This window comes from Haliotis asinina, chromosome 8, assembly GCF_037392515.1.
Source record: "Haliotis asinina isolate JCU_RB_2024 chromosome 8, JCU_Hal_asi_v2, whole genome shotgun sequence".
Classification (NCBI taxonomy): domain Eukaryota; kingdom Metazoa; phylum Mollusca; class Gastropoda; order Lepetellida; family Haliotidae; genus Haliotis; species Haliotis asinina.
Window position 1 is genome coordinate 63,681,411 of NC_090287.1, and position 13,090 is coordinate 63,694,500.

At 39.4% G+C, this 13,090-nt stretch overlaps 1 protein-coding gene across 9 annotated transcripts in view; it reads right to left on the minus strand.

Moving 5' to 3' along the window:
* Window positions 1–1,904: 1,904 nt before the first annotated feature.
* Window positions 1,905–13,090, minus strand: part of LOC137293890 (centrosomal protein of 170 kDa-like) — a 167,593-nt gene continuing 156,407 nt past the window's right edge. For 7 of the 9 annotated variants that reach the window (XM_067824678.1, XM_067824674.1, XM_067824676.1 and 4 more), the window contains 6 exons: window positions 12,548–12,662; window positions 10,084–11,828; window positions 8,156–8,347; window positions 5,894–5,979; window positions 5,256–5,404; window positions 1,905–4,947 (listed from right to left, as the gene is read on the minus strand). In XM_067824678.1, coding sequence (XP_067680779.1) covers window positions 4,721–4,947; window positions 5,256–5,404; window positions 5,894–5,979; window positions 8,156–8,347; window positions 10,084–11,828; window positions 12,548–12,662 — 2,514 coding nt within the window. In that variant the 3' untranslated portion in view covers window positions 1,905–4,720. The remainder of the gene's footprint in view (window positions 4,948–5,255; window positions 5,405–5,893; window positions 5,980–8,155; window positions 8,348–10,083; window positions 11,829–12,547; window positions 12,663–13,090) is intronic. The other 2 variants (XM_067824680.1, XM_067824679.1) reach the window with 1 other exon arrangement.

Sequence of the window (13,090 nt, forward strand, 5' to 3'; positions counted from 1 at the left end):
ACTGATTCCCTAGTGTGAAGATGTACATTGACATCCCAGTGCTTCAGCTGGACAGCACCATTGCGCCATGCACGAGAAGTATGCAATGGGTTCCAGTGCTATGGTGCAGTATTTAATGTAATGCACAGGTTTTCTTTACCATGGTTACCGTGAATGGCAGGAAATCGCAACTGTATTGGCACACTTTTAGTAGTGAAGGTGCCAATTGGGAACACTGACAAAAATCCTGGCTGAAACACGATGTCCCTAAATTATGACATTGTAAGTTTGTATGATGCCCTAGGGACATTGTCTATATAATATTTGTCAATATTTGTAGAGCGTTATGATTCGTGTCCAGCCTTGTAAGGCACTTATAATCAGTTAGTTGTTTTCCATGATTGTTCTCTCAAACGGCAGCCCTTACCACAAATCTTGGCAAGTGCTTCAGTGAGCTCTAGTACTTGCTGCTGTGTTTCCTTCCATGTACACACAGACAGACAAACAAGTGCATTCACATGTTCAGTCCTTCTTTCTGTGAACATTTTTATGACTGGTTCACTTTTGAAAGTGATATTGTATATAGCCATATGGCTGGTATGTGTTCTCTGAATAATTATAAATGTTATATGTCACATCATGTTATTAAGGTTATGCTATTAATGACGTTAATGTTAAATAGTATATTTGTACAGTCTTGCAACCCTTCATCTGGAATCATGAAAATGATCTATGTTCAGTGACTCATGTTTCTACAAATATGTTTTCTTGATCCAGTTTGACATATTCAGTGTTAGAGAACATCTTAACTCTTGACTAAATTGTGGTGAAGGTGCAGGGTGTCCTGAGTATCTAGTCTTTCATTTCATCACAGTGAGTATAAACGGTTCTGGGCGCTGTATACCCTGAAGGCTTCAACTAATTAGCTGTGGTGAGACTTATATAGAAGACCCAGCTGCCAAGTGCAGTACCACACTCTTCACAACTAATGCAATATAATTTAAACTCTGAAGTTTTGTTTACAGTGTATAATGCATAGAAATGTAGGTATTAATGTATTGATGTTGTCCACAGCTGACCTTCGTGCCACCACTGATAAACTATAAACATCTTGTTTTATGATAAATTGGTTTACTTTGTGCTGACAAAGAATGACACGAGGTAGGTAGAGTCTTTGCAGTCTGTTTTCAGTGAAAACATACCCAATGAATCACACGCCCCATGGTGAGAAAGGGTGCTGAATTCTAAGCATGCTGCATGTGGTGTTAAATAGATTGAACATGTTCACAAGTGATTCAGTGATTGAACAATCTGAGAGGTACTAAATACTGCTTCACCTCACCTTGTTACAGTACATGTGACATGTTTGTTATTGTGGTTCTTCAATGAAATGACCAAGACAAAGATAGATCTTGTAAGCCATGATTTAACAGATCTACACTCAATTGATTGTCAAGTTCAGTTTGTCAGATTGTCTGAAAGTGCTCAAATCTTTGTTCATTTAGTAGCTGATGCTACCAGACTGTTCTGAATGGACTACCGGTACTATGATATAATGATGTCCCTTTATATATATATATCATAATTTATTAGTGATTAAATTCCTAGAAAAAAAAAGTGTTTTTTTTGTGTGAATATGGAGTTTGATAATATGCCTTTTCTCTTTCATTTTTCTGTAAGGGTCTGTGGTAGCCTCAGGCATAAGGCAACCATAATCGGGAGGGAATGTTTACGCTTTTAGTTATGGAGGCAAATGACATGTCTTAGTTCATATGTAGGCTGTGTGTAGTGGCCTAATAGTTACAGCGCTTACTCATCACACCATAGGCCCCTGTTTGAATTCAAGTCAGTTTGTATGACACCCATTTCTGGTATCATCTACTATGGGACAGCTAAAAGTGGATCAGAAACAACAAACAGCAGACTGCAATTTGAAAGTTTATAATAAGTTAAATTTGTTCACCTGGCTTTTCCTAAGTACAAATGCATCATATAGAAGAGCATGTGAATTAAACGGACACAGAACAGCACAAAGTCTGCAAAAACAATCATGTATTTACAGTTAACAAGCTTTGAGCTAAGTCAGTCTGGAATGAATAAGCGCCTCACGATGGGTCGCTCCTGGGGATGCTAGAGACAATAACCCAGTAGGATACGAGTCATCTACATATAGATACTCCCACAGCTTGCATGTCACACAAGCAAATCTCATTTCATTCAAGAACTGACATAACATGGCCAGATGTTACTCTATTTGTAAAAAAGTTAACGAAAATCAACGAAAGATATTATCACCTGAACGTAGTCTTTCCCAGTAGGAAACCTTCTGACAGAAGATTCTTTGCAGGAAGAACACAGAAACAGATGATTTGACTAACTATTGACTCCCATCCTTTGAAGGACATTCCATTCTTAGCCTGTGTTAGCTCTTCTCACAGGCAGAACACTGACAAGGACATTCAACTGTGCCCTATGCCAGTGTGAGTGATTCAGGCTGTGGTTACACACGCCTATCCAGGTAACAGGAGTGTTGTACACACAACTGGATAGACGCAGGCAGTGGCCATATTGAACTATCTGGTAGAGGATAATCCTTAACATCATGGCTGAAATAACTGGCATGGAAACAGCAATACTTCTAAATAATTATAAACAGATTTGTATTTGATGATTAACTGCAACAATATAACAAGTCCTCATATTCAATGGCAAATGTCCACAATCCCAAGAATAATGACATCAGAATGTTGTTCAATAAGCTTTGGAATGAAGTAAGGATGTACTTGCAGAGATAAAATGTATTGGTGTAATTTGATTTAACACGTGCCTTCCAGGCAGCTGGGTAGTATTCTCAGAGAGCAGAAATTTGGAAACAATTATCTTTTGAACATGGCCATGGGACCAATCACTTGAGTGGAATTTGGTATGTTATTGGGGGAATTATTTTTATTATCTACTGCATTTTTCAAAATTATTTCAGCCTTAATATATTATCCTATCCCCAATACAGAAACTGTGGATTTCCTCACCATGCTCTTGTCATTCTCCGGGTAATTCACATCACACAGCTGCTAAGTGTGGACCTTGCTTTCTCGTTTAACGAAAACTCATACACTATTGGTGACAGGCGACATTTCTGATATCACAGATACGGAGCGTGACCAAGTGGGTTGCTACTGGTCAGACATTGCACAAAGAAATGGCAAAAAACAAGCATGTACGTACAACACCACACAGCACCATTGTATAGCAGAGCTCAATGACTTTACACCCATCACATGCTAAGGTTATTATTTTTGCTGAAAATGTTCTAGTATTTGCAATATAAAAAATGAAAATTTCATAGAAACAAAATGACATGATCTGCCATAGATCTGACAAAATGAACATACACTATGTGTTAATATTTGATGTTGTTACATCCTCACATATACATTGTACAGAATCTCAGAGTTACCACATCACAGAGAGAGGCTGCTAGTTACAATATCCTTATATATTTCACTACAGTGAAAGACTTGATTAGGATAGATATCCACACACAATATGAACCTGTGTAAGAAATGCGTGCAGCGCTACCAAACAGCGTAATGCCCCACACAGCACTAACAACATTTATCTCATAATTTGGAAATGTTGACAAATTTATTAAGGATGTGTCTAATATAATTAACGCCAAAATCTTATATACCATCTTAAAAGATGTCAACAATGTCATACTGGCTTACATGAGGGATCTCAAGTTAGAAAAATCAATCTAAATCATTTCTCTCCAAACAGCCAGATGAAAATGTTTTACGTAATGTAAAATGTTATTTTGGAATACGATTTGTGACATTATCAGACATCTGCTGTGGAATCAATGTTTTTGAAACGTTTTGACTACCTAGGTTTACAAAAATGCTGCCAAGATAGATCAGAATTCTCTCCCATTGTCCCAGAACATCCTTCAATAAACTTTGAATACTTCCAAGATGAAACATAATTTTAAATATTGTTATTCCACATGATCTATGAACAACAAGTTACAGGGTACATTACTGGTCTTACAGCAAGCGAATCCTTGAACATGTTTAATTCATAACCAGTCTACCAAGGAACGTGTGAATCTTGAACAAGTGACATTATGTCGCTTACCATGAAGGATAGCTAACTGGCCATGCTGGGGTATACAAGCAAAATGCCACAACTGACTGCACTTAGAGACCAGGCAATATGGAGGAGGAATACACACCTCCCTTGTCACAATGCAGGTCATTTATATATCTCAATATTTCCAATGAGATCATTCCTCAGAATCTGTAAATAGCTATGCCTTTCAACATATGGCTTATAACTTGACACTAAATTTGCTTGAGTTACCTCCCCTTGCTTGTAGCCCTGCAGGACCAGTGACTTGGGAAAAAGTAAATGCCCAATATATCATTTTGGTATATATGTATTAATTAATCATTAACAACTGAAAATATATTAATGCCATTTCTGAGAAGGCATATAGTTATTTCTTGACTTTTCTGTCATTACGTCTCTGTCATCACAGTAGGCTGGTTCCACATTTCTTCATGCAAATTCTTTGGCACTCAAGAATGTAACAAGATCAGACTCTTTCTTATGTCATAGATGTTATGACAATAACATTCGGCAAAAACATTCCTTGACTGAGAAAAGATTTTCCAAGCAATTACCACAATCATAACCTCGTTTATTTCCTGGCTCAGTCCAAGCCAAATGTCTACTTGTACTAATAGAACTCTTCTTCCCCAATTTCCTCCATGTCTGGAGACATTTCTTGTGGGTCTTCCTGCTTCTTCCACGCCTCCTCACACTCAGGTTTGTCAATGAATCGGAAATCAGCCAACTCGTTCCGTATCCGCTGAATTTCCTTGTAGTACTTTTGTTTTTCCCTTGATGAGATTCCAGACACTTCTGTGGGCGAGTCTTCATCGGGGAACAGTGCTCTGTGTACCACTGTAAAAAGAAAAATGTTTCATCACCATGGATACCACCTTCAAATGAATCTTAAAGCAATAGCAAGTTGGTTATACAGACAAACTCCCACACAAACAACAGAACAGTAAAGAATGAAGCACTTACAGTTGAATACAGCTGACCTGTTTCACATACCAAGAATATTTGTGGCCCATAATGTCCTGACAATCGTCCTGAGACCAATCATTCTGACATGGTGCAGGTAACAGATCCAAGGACATGTAAAGCAACCAAAAGCCAATGCACATTGCCTACTGCATATCTCCTGTGTATTAACTATTATCTACCTTGTTGGTGATGTTCAATTTTGCGTAGATTCTTTAGGATGCCAGCAAGCTCCTGATTGGCTGACTTCCAGGCTGGTATCTCGTTCTTCCCCGAGTGACTCAGGAAGTCGTCTATGGGAGAGGGAGTTGCACTCACACGATTATGCTCTCTGAAAACAATCATATGTTTCTGTCAACAACATTATTCTCATGGTCCATACTTTCATAGCAAATATATGCTCATCCTAACATCTCTCATCCTATCACTTCTTGCAAATACAGTTTTCACAAATGTTGCATCTTAGCATGCTAGCGTGAGGCCAAATGTGTTACTGGATCTGACAGCATGTGTGTCTACTGTGACCAGACAATGTTTGGTGTCACCTGACAGTACATGTGGCTAATGTGACCCGACAGAACATAAGTCTACTATGACCTAACTGTATATCGGTTAACTATGACTTGACAGTGTCTGCTGTGACCTGACAGTGTCTATTGTGACCTGACAGTACATGTGTCTGCTGTGACCTGACAGTACATGTGTCTGCTGTGACTTGACAGTACATGTGTCTGCCGTGATCTGACAGTACATGTGTCTGCCGTGACCCGACAGTACATGTGTCTGCTGTGACCTGACAGTACATGTGTCCTGAATTCACCTTAGTTTGTTGAGTGTCCTGTCTGTGGATGTCTTCAGCTTGAGTGACAACTGGTAGATAGAGGTGATGAGGAGAGTGTCATAGGACTGAAACAAACAAACAGCTACATCAGCCACCATGTGTGTTATATATCTCTATTTCATCATGAAAGACACACGAGCTAACTAGCAAGCTGAATACCTGTCATTCCAACATTTATTTGTTTGCATATCAGTGCCACTTTAAATAGTTACATCCACTGGGCTGATGATAACCTGAGTGAGTCAGTGAGTGAGTCTGGTTCTAATCCGTTTTTAACAGTTTCCGAGTTAACAGAATGTTAACTTAATGTGGGAGGATACCTGGTTCCAGCATGGAGACCTACATCGGACATGGATATCAGATCCTTGAGTACAGCCCCACTCAAGGACACTTATATATGTCCAGTGCTCATCATAAAACAAACACTATTTCATCACTATCTATATACCCTATTTCCTGTGTTTTGTTTGGATAAGCAGATCTCATCTCCCCAGCTTAAGGTAGGACTTTCTTGTACTCTTTGCACTAATGTTGATGTTACACTGTCATTACAAACTTTCCCCACCATGATGCAGTCTTCAGTTAGGAAAGACAGTCCTAACTGTTCCCTCTACACGAGACTATTTCACAGGTTCCAATATCACTGAAGCCTTCTGATGTCAGGTCTAACTGAAGGTTGTTAACTATACCTATGTTCAGGTGTTAATACACTGACTTGAAGAATTGTAACATCATTCTAAATAATTACAATGATTTGTATCACATGAGATGAAAATACTGTAATTCATTTTTCATAATATGAGGATATTTTTTACTTTAGTATTTTCATATCTTGACAGCATTATATAAGGTGTAGGGTTCATAAAAGTATATATCAAGTCTCAGCTCCGGCTGGTATTACCTTCAAGCATCTATAACTTGTCACCTGTACATTTGAGAGAAAATTCATTGTAGAAATAAAGTAATCTGCATGATGGAATGAATGATGCAGTCAGACATATCACTATGTTATAAAGATAACTGGACCAGACATGCCACTGACCGAAAACATGAACAACAACACTAGACAACAATGACCTACAGCTGTGTTACTAAGCTTGACCACCATGTCTATTTCAGTGGTTCCTTGTGACAAAGGTACTGACCATGTCTACCACAGGATCCATAAGGGGTGCTACCACACATTACAGGACTGACAGTACTACAAGACACTCTAGAGAGGCAAACACTGAAATCCACTTAATGGACACACACATTAGTAGAGAGGTGATGAGACAACACACAGGTTATTCTCCATGCAGGAGGTAACAACACGACACTAAGGAATACAGGCAATATAGCATGTGATATCAATGATAAACAGGAATACAGGTCAGAGTTTCTGTATACAAAAAAAAAATGTCATGTTGGAGATATTTCCCTGGCTGAAAATGGACATGACAGTTCTGTACAGTCGAGGTTTATCACAAGGGTTTGAGGTGTCCAGAACAGAATCACAATATAGCCTGGTTTTCAGACATAAAATCAAATGTGAAACAAGAAATAAGACTATAGAAGTGTATTAATAATTACAGTAAAATACTTTTATAACGAACTACAAGGGACCATTGAAATTAGTTCGTTATATCCGTAGTTCACTATTCACGAAAATCCACTGAAAGAACAATAAAACAGTGGTTTATTTAGGACTTTTTAAACAGTTCGCTATATCCGTCAGTTCTTTATATCCGTGTTCATTATAAAAGTATTCTACTGTATTTGCTCCTTTCTGACCTTTCAAAATATAGTGGTTTAACAAGGGACACGACTCCTTTGATATAATAGAGTTAGGACATACATTCAAAACATACACATGCTGACTCTCTGATATTGTAGATTTATTTCTGAAAATATGTCTTTGTGTAGCTAAAGAAAAAAAATGTGCAATGTGGTGGAAATAAAATAAATATGTTAAGAAGTAATTTCTCAAACTCTGCTGCTTCAACTGTTTCTCTCCATGACAAATCAAAAGGATTATCTCCCCTTCCAACAATCATCTACATTTTTCTTATTAATCAACTATAATAATAATAATAATAAAATTCTTGTGTCAAATTGTAATTGTAAAATAACTGACTAAATAAACATGCCAAAAGTTCAATACAGCAAAACAGTCTGCCTATAAATATGCTCAAACTTATGTATCTCCTTTGAACTAGAAGGACATATTTTCAGTTGGAGCTGTATTTCATGACAACAAACCTGTGGACTGTCCCCACCAGACAATCTGGAATGGTTTTCCTCGTACTCAATGGAATCAAGCGTCCGTCGCCGTGACGACAGGGTGGAGGTGGGGAGGGGGGATGTCGCCACTGACGGTGACTTGAGCTTTGGTGGTGGTGGTGTAAAGGCGGATTTGTACACAGCACTCCCAAGCATGCCGCGACTTATGTCCTATAATACAACAGGACATGACAACACTGGAAGCAACAGACGCAGGAGGAGTATGTCACACAACAAGTGCAACAAAACAGAACTGTGCAAAACTAAAATACCTCAAATACAAATTGCTCTTTAGGACATTTGCTTTTAAAAGCTACATTCTGTACTTTAATTATTTATCCCTCACATATTGAAGTATCCAGCGTCTCATACCTCCATTGTAATTTAAAATAGCAGGGACCGATTTGTTAACAACATCACTCACATTTTGCTAGACTAATAAAATGAAACAGAAAGTTGACATTTGCCAATAAGAACCCATTTTTCAGTCTTCACATTCTTACCACAGAAGTTACTCCTGTCATTATATGTATGTCATATCTTCCCATGTAACCTCTGTTCTAATACGGCTCATTCCCAGTGGAAGTGTTCTGGTTTCGTGATTGGTTCAAAAGTGATCATTTGCAAAGCCTCAGTAATTTTCATATGCTTCAGGAAAACTAGAACCTCTTTCCAAGCAGAATGCACGTTTCTTCTAGACAGAACCCAGTCATGTAATGGCAGGTTAATGGCAGTTCCATCACCCAAGACAAGATAACCATTAAATGTCTTGTGTGTCACATCAACTTAAACATCTTGTCTTTATATTCTACACTCTCTATTGCGTCAATTTCTGCTTTTCAGTTAAACATGAAATACTCAATCTATCCTTCCCGTGCTGATCAACTAACTTCATGGCAACGCCATATTGGATCTAAGTTGATGTAACACATGATCCAATTGGATAGAGATGGAGACAATTTGTGTTTCGCAAACATTTTTGGCTAGGGGATTTTATGAGAACCTGGAAATACGAATATTAGAACATAAGTTGTAGTGACAGGAGTAACTCTGTGAGAAGAGAAAGCAGTTTTCATGGCAATAGCCTTATAAGGGTGACTCCAATTTCCTTCTACATAAGACAATTCTAGAATGTCTAACAGGTGATAATTAAATGACAGCATCTAGATCAGAAGAACAGTGGTAGTGATCAGATTAGTAATGAGATTGACATTTATCAGTCATTTCCTACAGAATTCCTCTGTGAACTCATTTTATTAAAAAGCTGTTTTCAGTCGTTATAAAATGAAGCCATGAGAGTAAATGGGACCAGGATATAGAACAAGAACCAAGGACAGACTGGAAATCTAGCACACTGGATGATCAATGAATAAAAGTATATAAGACGAGCTATTGAGTCATAAACTGTGAATGTTAGAGTATAATAAACTAAGATAAGTTTAACAAACAGGGATTGTACATAAATTTTGAACAGAACTGCTCTATTGCTAAATGCAAACTTTGTTATTATTTAAAGAACACTTTTCCTGATAACAAATGGTCAGATAATAGAAAAACTAACACAGCCACATGTTAGATACAAAGATTTTGAATCCATTATGACAAGTTAAGGGACTTTTCCTTGCTCTTCATGCTGCTGTTATGCCCAATCATTGTTTGGATGCGTGGTAGGCTAGTGGTGTCAACAAGGGTTGTGGCTCTTCATTGTATCCCAAATACGATATGAGATAGTTAAGAGTCCTGTAAAACCATCATTCCCTTTAATCCATTCTGAATGAGTAATGTTCAGGAGGAAGTTTATGTTAGTGTAAAACTAAGGTGCATTAATAAAACTCAAGATGCAGGTATACAACATTGAGGAGGGTCACTGACAACACTACTAAACACATGCTACAAACACCGCTCACCTGAGATGAATGCACAGAGAGACTAGCATCGTCCTCGTCAGCACTGTGAGAGATCCGGTCTCGGCGTAGAGGCCCAGACAGGGGAATGAATGCCCGTGGGAGACCCTGCTCATCAAAGCTGTCTGTGGCTTCACTTGTGGTCAAACTGAGATCCTCCACACTTGAAATGGAGCCATTTCTACAGGTATCAGTACTCCGGACAGAGAGTTCTCCAGAGTTGGTAAATGAAGCTGATCTGTACATCCGCCTCTTAGCCAGAGTTGACTGATTTGATGGCAGTGGTTTTGATTTAGGTACATCTTTAGCTTTTGCTTTAGCAGAGGCAACTGCTTTACGCGGGTCATACTCCTTCCTCCGTTTCCATGCAAGCCGTTCCGCAGCTTTAGGTGAGTTGGAGCGACTTCCTGGCTGAGACTGGCTTCGAGCACTGTGGCCAGAAACGGACAGTCCACGAGATCCATCAGTCTTCTTCAGCTGGGACTTGAGAACCTTCAGTTCATTCCTCCTTGCAGCTTCAACTGGGTTGAAAATGGACAGTGTCTTTTGAGAATTGGTCTTGTACCCCGATCGCAAACTGTGCCTACCACCATCTTTTCTATCAAAGTTCGGAGAAGATGATTTGATATTTTCCCTGCTCTTTTTGACTATCTCAGCTCCAAGACTGACCTCACTCTTGCCAGAGTCGTATCTCCCTGACATTCCAGATTTGGACCGCACAGTGGTTTTGGCCGTGCTGGATGCGGTGGACCTGGCCACACTTGAGGCTGTGTGGGCTCTCGATGAACTGGCTGTACGGTTGGTGGATCCTCTGGGTGAACTCCCTGTAGAGCTTCTGCTCCTGTTTGTCCTGGGAGTCTCCTCTGGACCATCAGCTTTGGCCCGTCTCAGCGCGAATGCTCTGTTCGGCTTTGTGTTGGTAATCACACCCTTTCTGGCTTCTTTCTTAGCAGAACTTCCCATAGCGTCAGAACTGACATCAGAACGGTAACTTTCAGAGTCTCCCAGTTCAGAAGATTCACTATAAACATCTGACACTCCTGAAGTGTCTAAACTGTAGCTTCTTGGTTTGGTAGTTTTACTCACATTTTGGTCCCTATTCACAGACAGAGATTTACTTAAAGCAGGTTTTTTAGGTGTGGATGTTAAAACATGTTTGGGCGTTGACCTCTTTCCTAGATTGTCCCTTGGGCTTGAAAATGCTGTTGGTTTTACAAACTTGTCATCACCATTAACCATTGCCACAAGACTGTCAGAGTCTGAATCACCAGCTGTGTCATTCGGACAATAGCCATTCATAGTCTCTCTGTTAGCCATTCGCGCCTCCATGGCTGCCATCACAGTCACAGTATCCTTCAACAACACCTCTGTATCCATGCTGGTGTTCGTCGGGGCAGAATCAGAGGCAGGACTATCTGTCCTCTGGGTGGTATCCCCACTCATGTCTGATCCACTTCCACTCCGACCACGAGCTGACAAGTCACCGTTAGTCACCTCGTAGTGGGTTACTACTTGATTAGAAATAGTCACAGATTTTTGTTTTGAATCCAGGGGCCACTGTGTGAGTGGGTCCTCTTGCCGTGGGGTAGCATCTCCTGACCGTGGACTCACCTCCCCGATCTGAGGGCTATTATCACTGTTACAGGGACTCTGGTCAGTGGGTATAGAGGGCAGTTTCCTTCCTGTGCCCGGCCGCTTACGCCCATTAGGTGGCTTCTGGGAACCCAAATCTTTCATACTGTTATGACCTGAAAAAGGCAAATTACATGCTTGCAGATCAGTGACAGCTGAACAGGGCACACAGGGATTCACGTTTGGCTACTCAAGTGAAGCATCTCATTGTCCATGGCTTCTGGATGAGTGTACTCTGCTTGCACCCCACTGACTTCATATGAATAGGGACAAAGTGAATAGATGTGAGTATTGTAAGCTCTACAGTCACTACCAATCTACATTATGGAATAAACCTTTAATGTCTCACCAGCATTTGAACTCTATATTCATCAAAACAAAAGTTGTTTCCAAACTAATATTGAAAAGCTTAGGGTATACTTATCTGTGGACAAAGGGGATATAGGTAATGTAAGAAAGATTCAGAGCAGGTTTAAAGATTTTCCCATGATTGAGTAACCAGTAAACCATTGTAGGGTGTGAGCTACTGACAGGAGTATTGCTAGTATAGCAAGCTGGAGACTTGACACTGTTCACAGCAGGCATCCAGCAGTGAAACAGAATATAGCCTGAATTTGACTCTAAAATTATGAGAAAAAACACTTTGACTAAGCCTGAGATTTATTTGTTCATTATAACTCAAATTTCCATTACTAAAACCCACAATTGACTTTCTCAAATGGACTAGTGAAATATTAGTGAAACTTTCATCAAAAATTCATATTTCTAAACAAACTTTGGTTGACTTGAGAAGCAAACACCATTTATTAAGACTTATCATTCTGGCAGAACCAACCTTCCTCCAGATCTAAACTCTGAGATTTCTTCAGTGCTCGCTGCTTCGCCAAGGCAGCCCACTGTGACACCCACTTGGGAACATCGTCAGTGGACATGGTGGCCAGAGACAGGTCCTGAAATAATAAAATCTCCACACTTAGTATTCAGTTCAAATGGTAAGAATCAACAAGCTCCTTGAGCTCCAAGATTGGGCTACAATCAGAAATCTGTGTACAGTACAGGGAAGATGCTGCAGTCCAGGACATAAGGACCTCAAGCACATAACATAATGTTCTGAGGGATAGTTGGAAGAATAACGACAAAATAACATGAACAACCAATGCAATGATTAAAAAATATAACATAAAAAAGAAAAGAACAGGAAAAACCTGTAAAAATATCATGAACTTATCAACATGATATCACAAACATTAAAACACACAAATTTATTCAACACTTTGCTCTGTAAGTAGCCAAAACATACAAAAACATATACCTAACATTAAAAACGTGAGTGAATACTCATGGTGCGACTCACATCAGTGATGGGAAATGATCCATA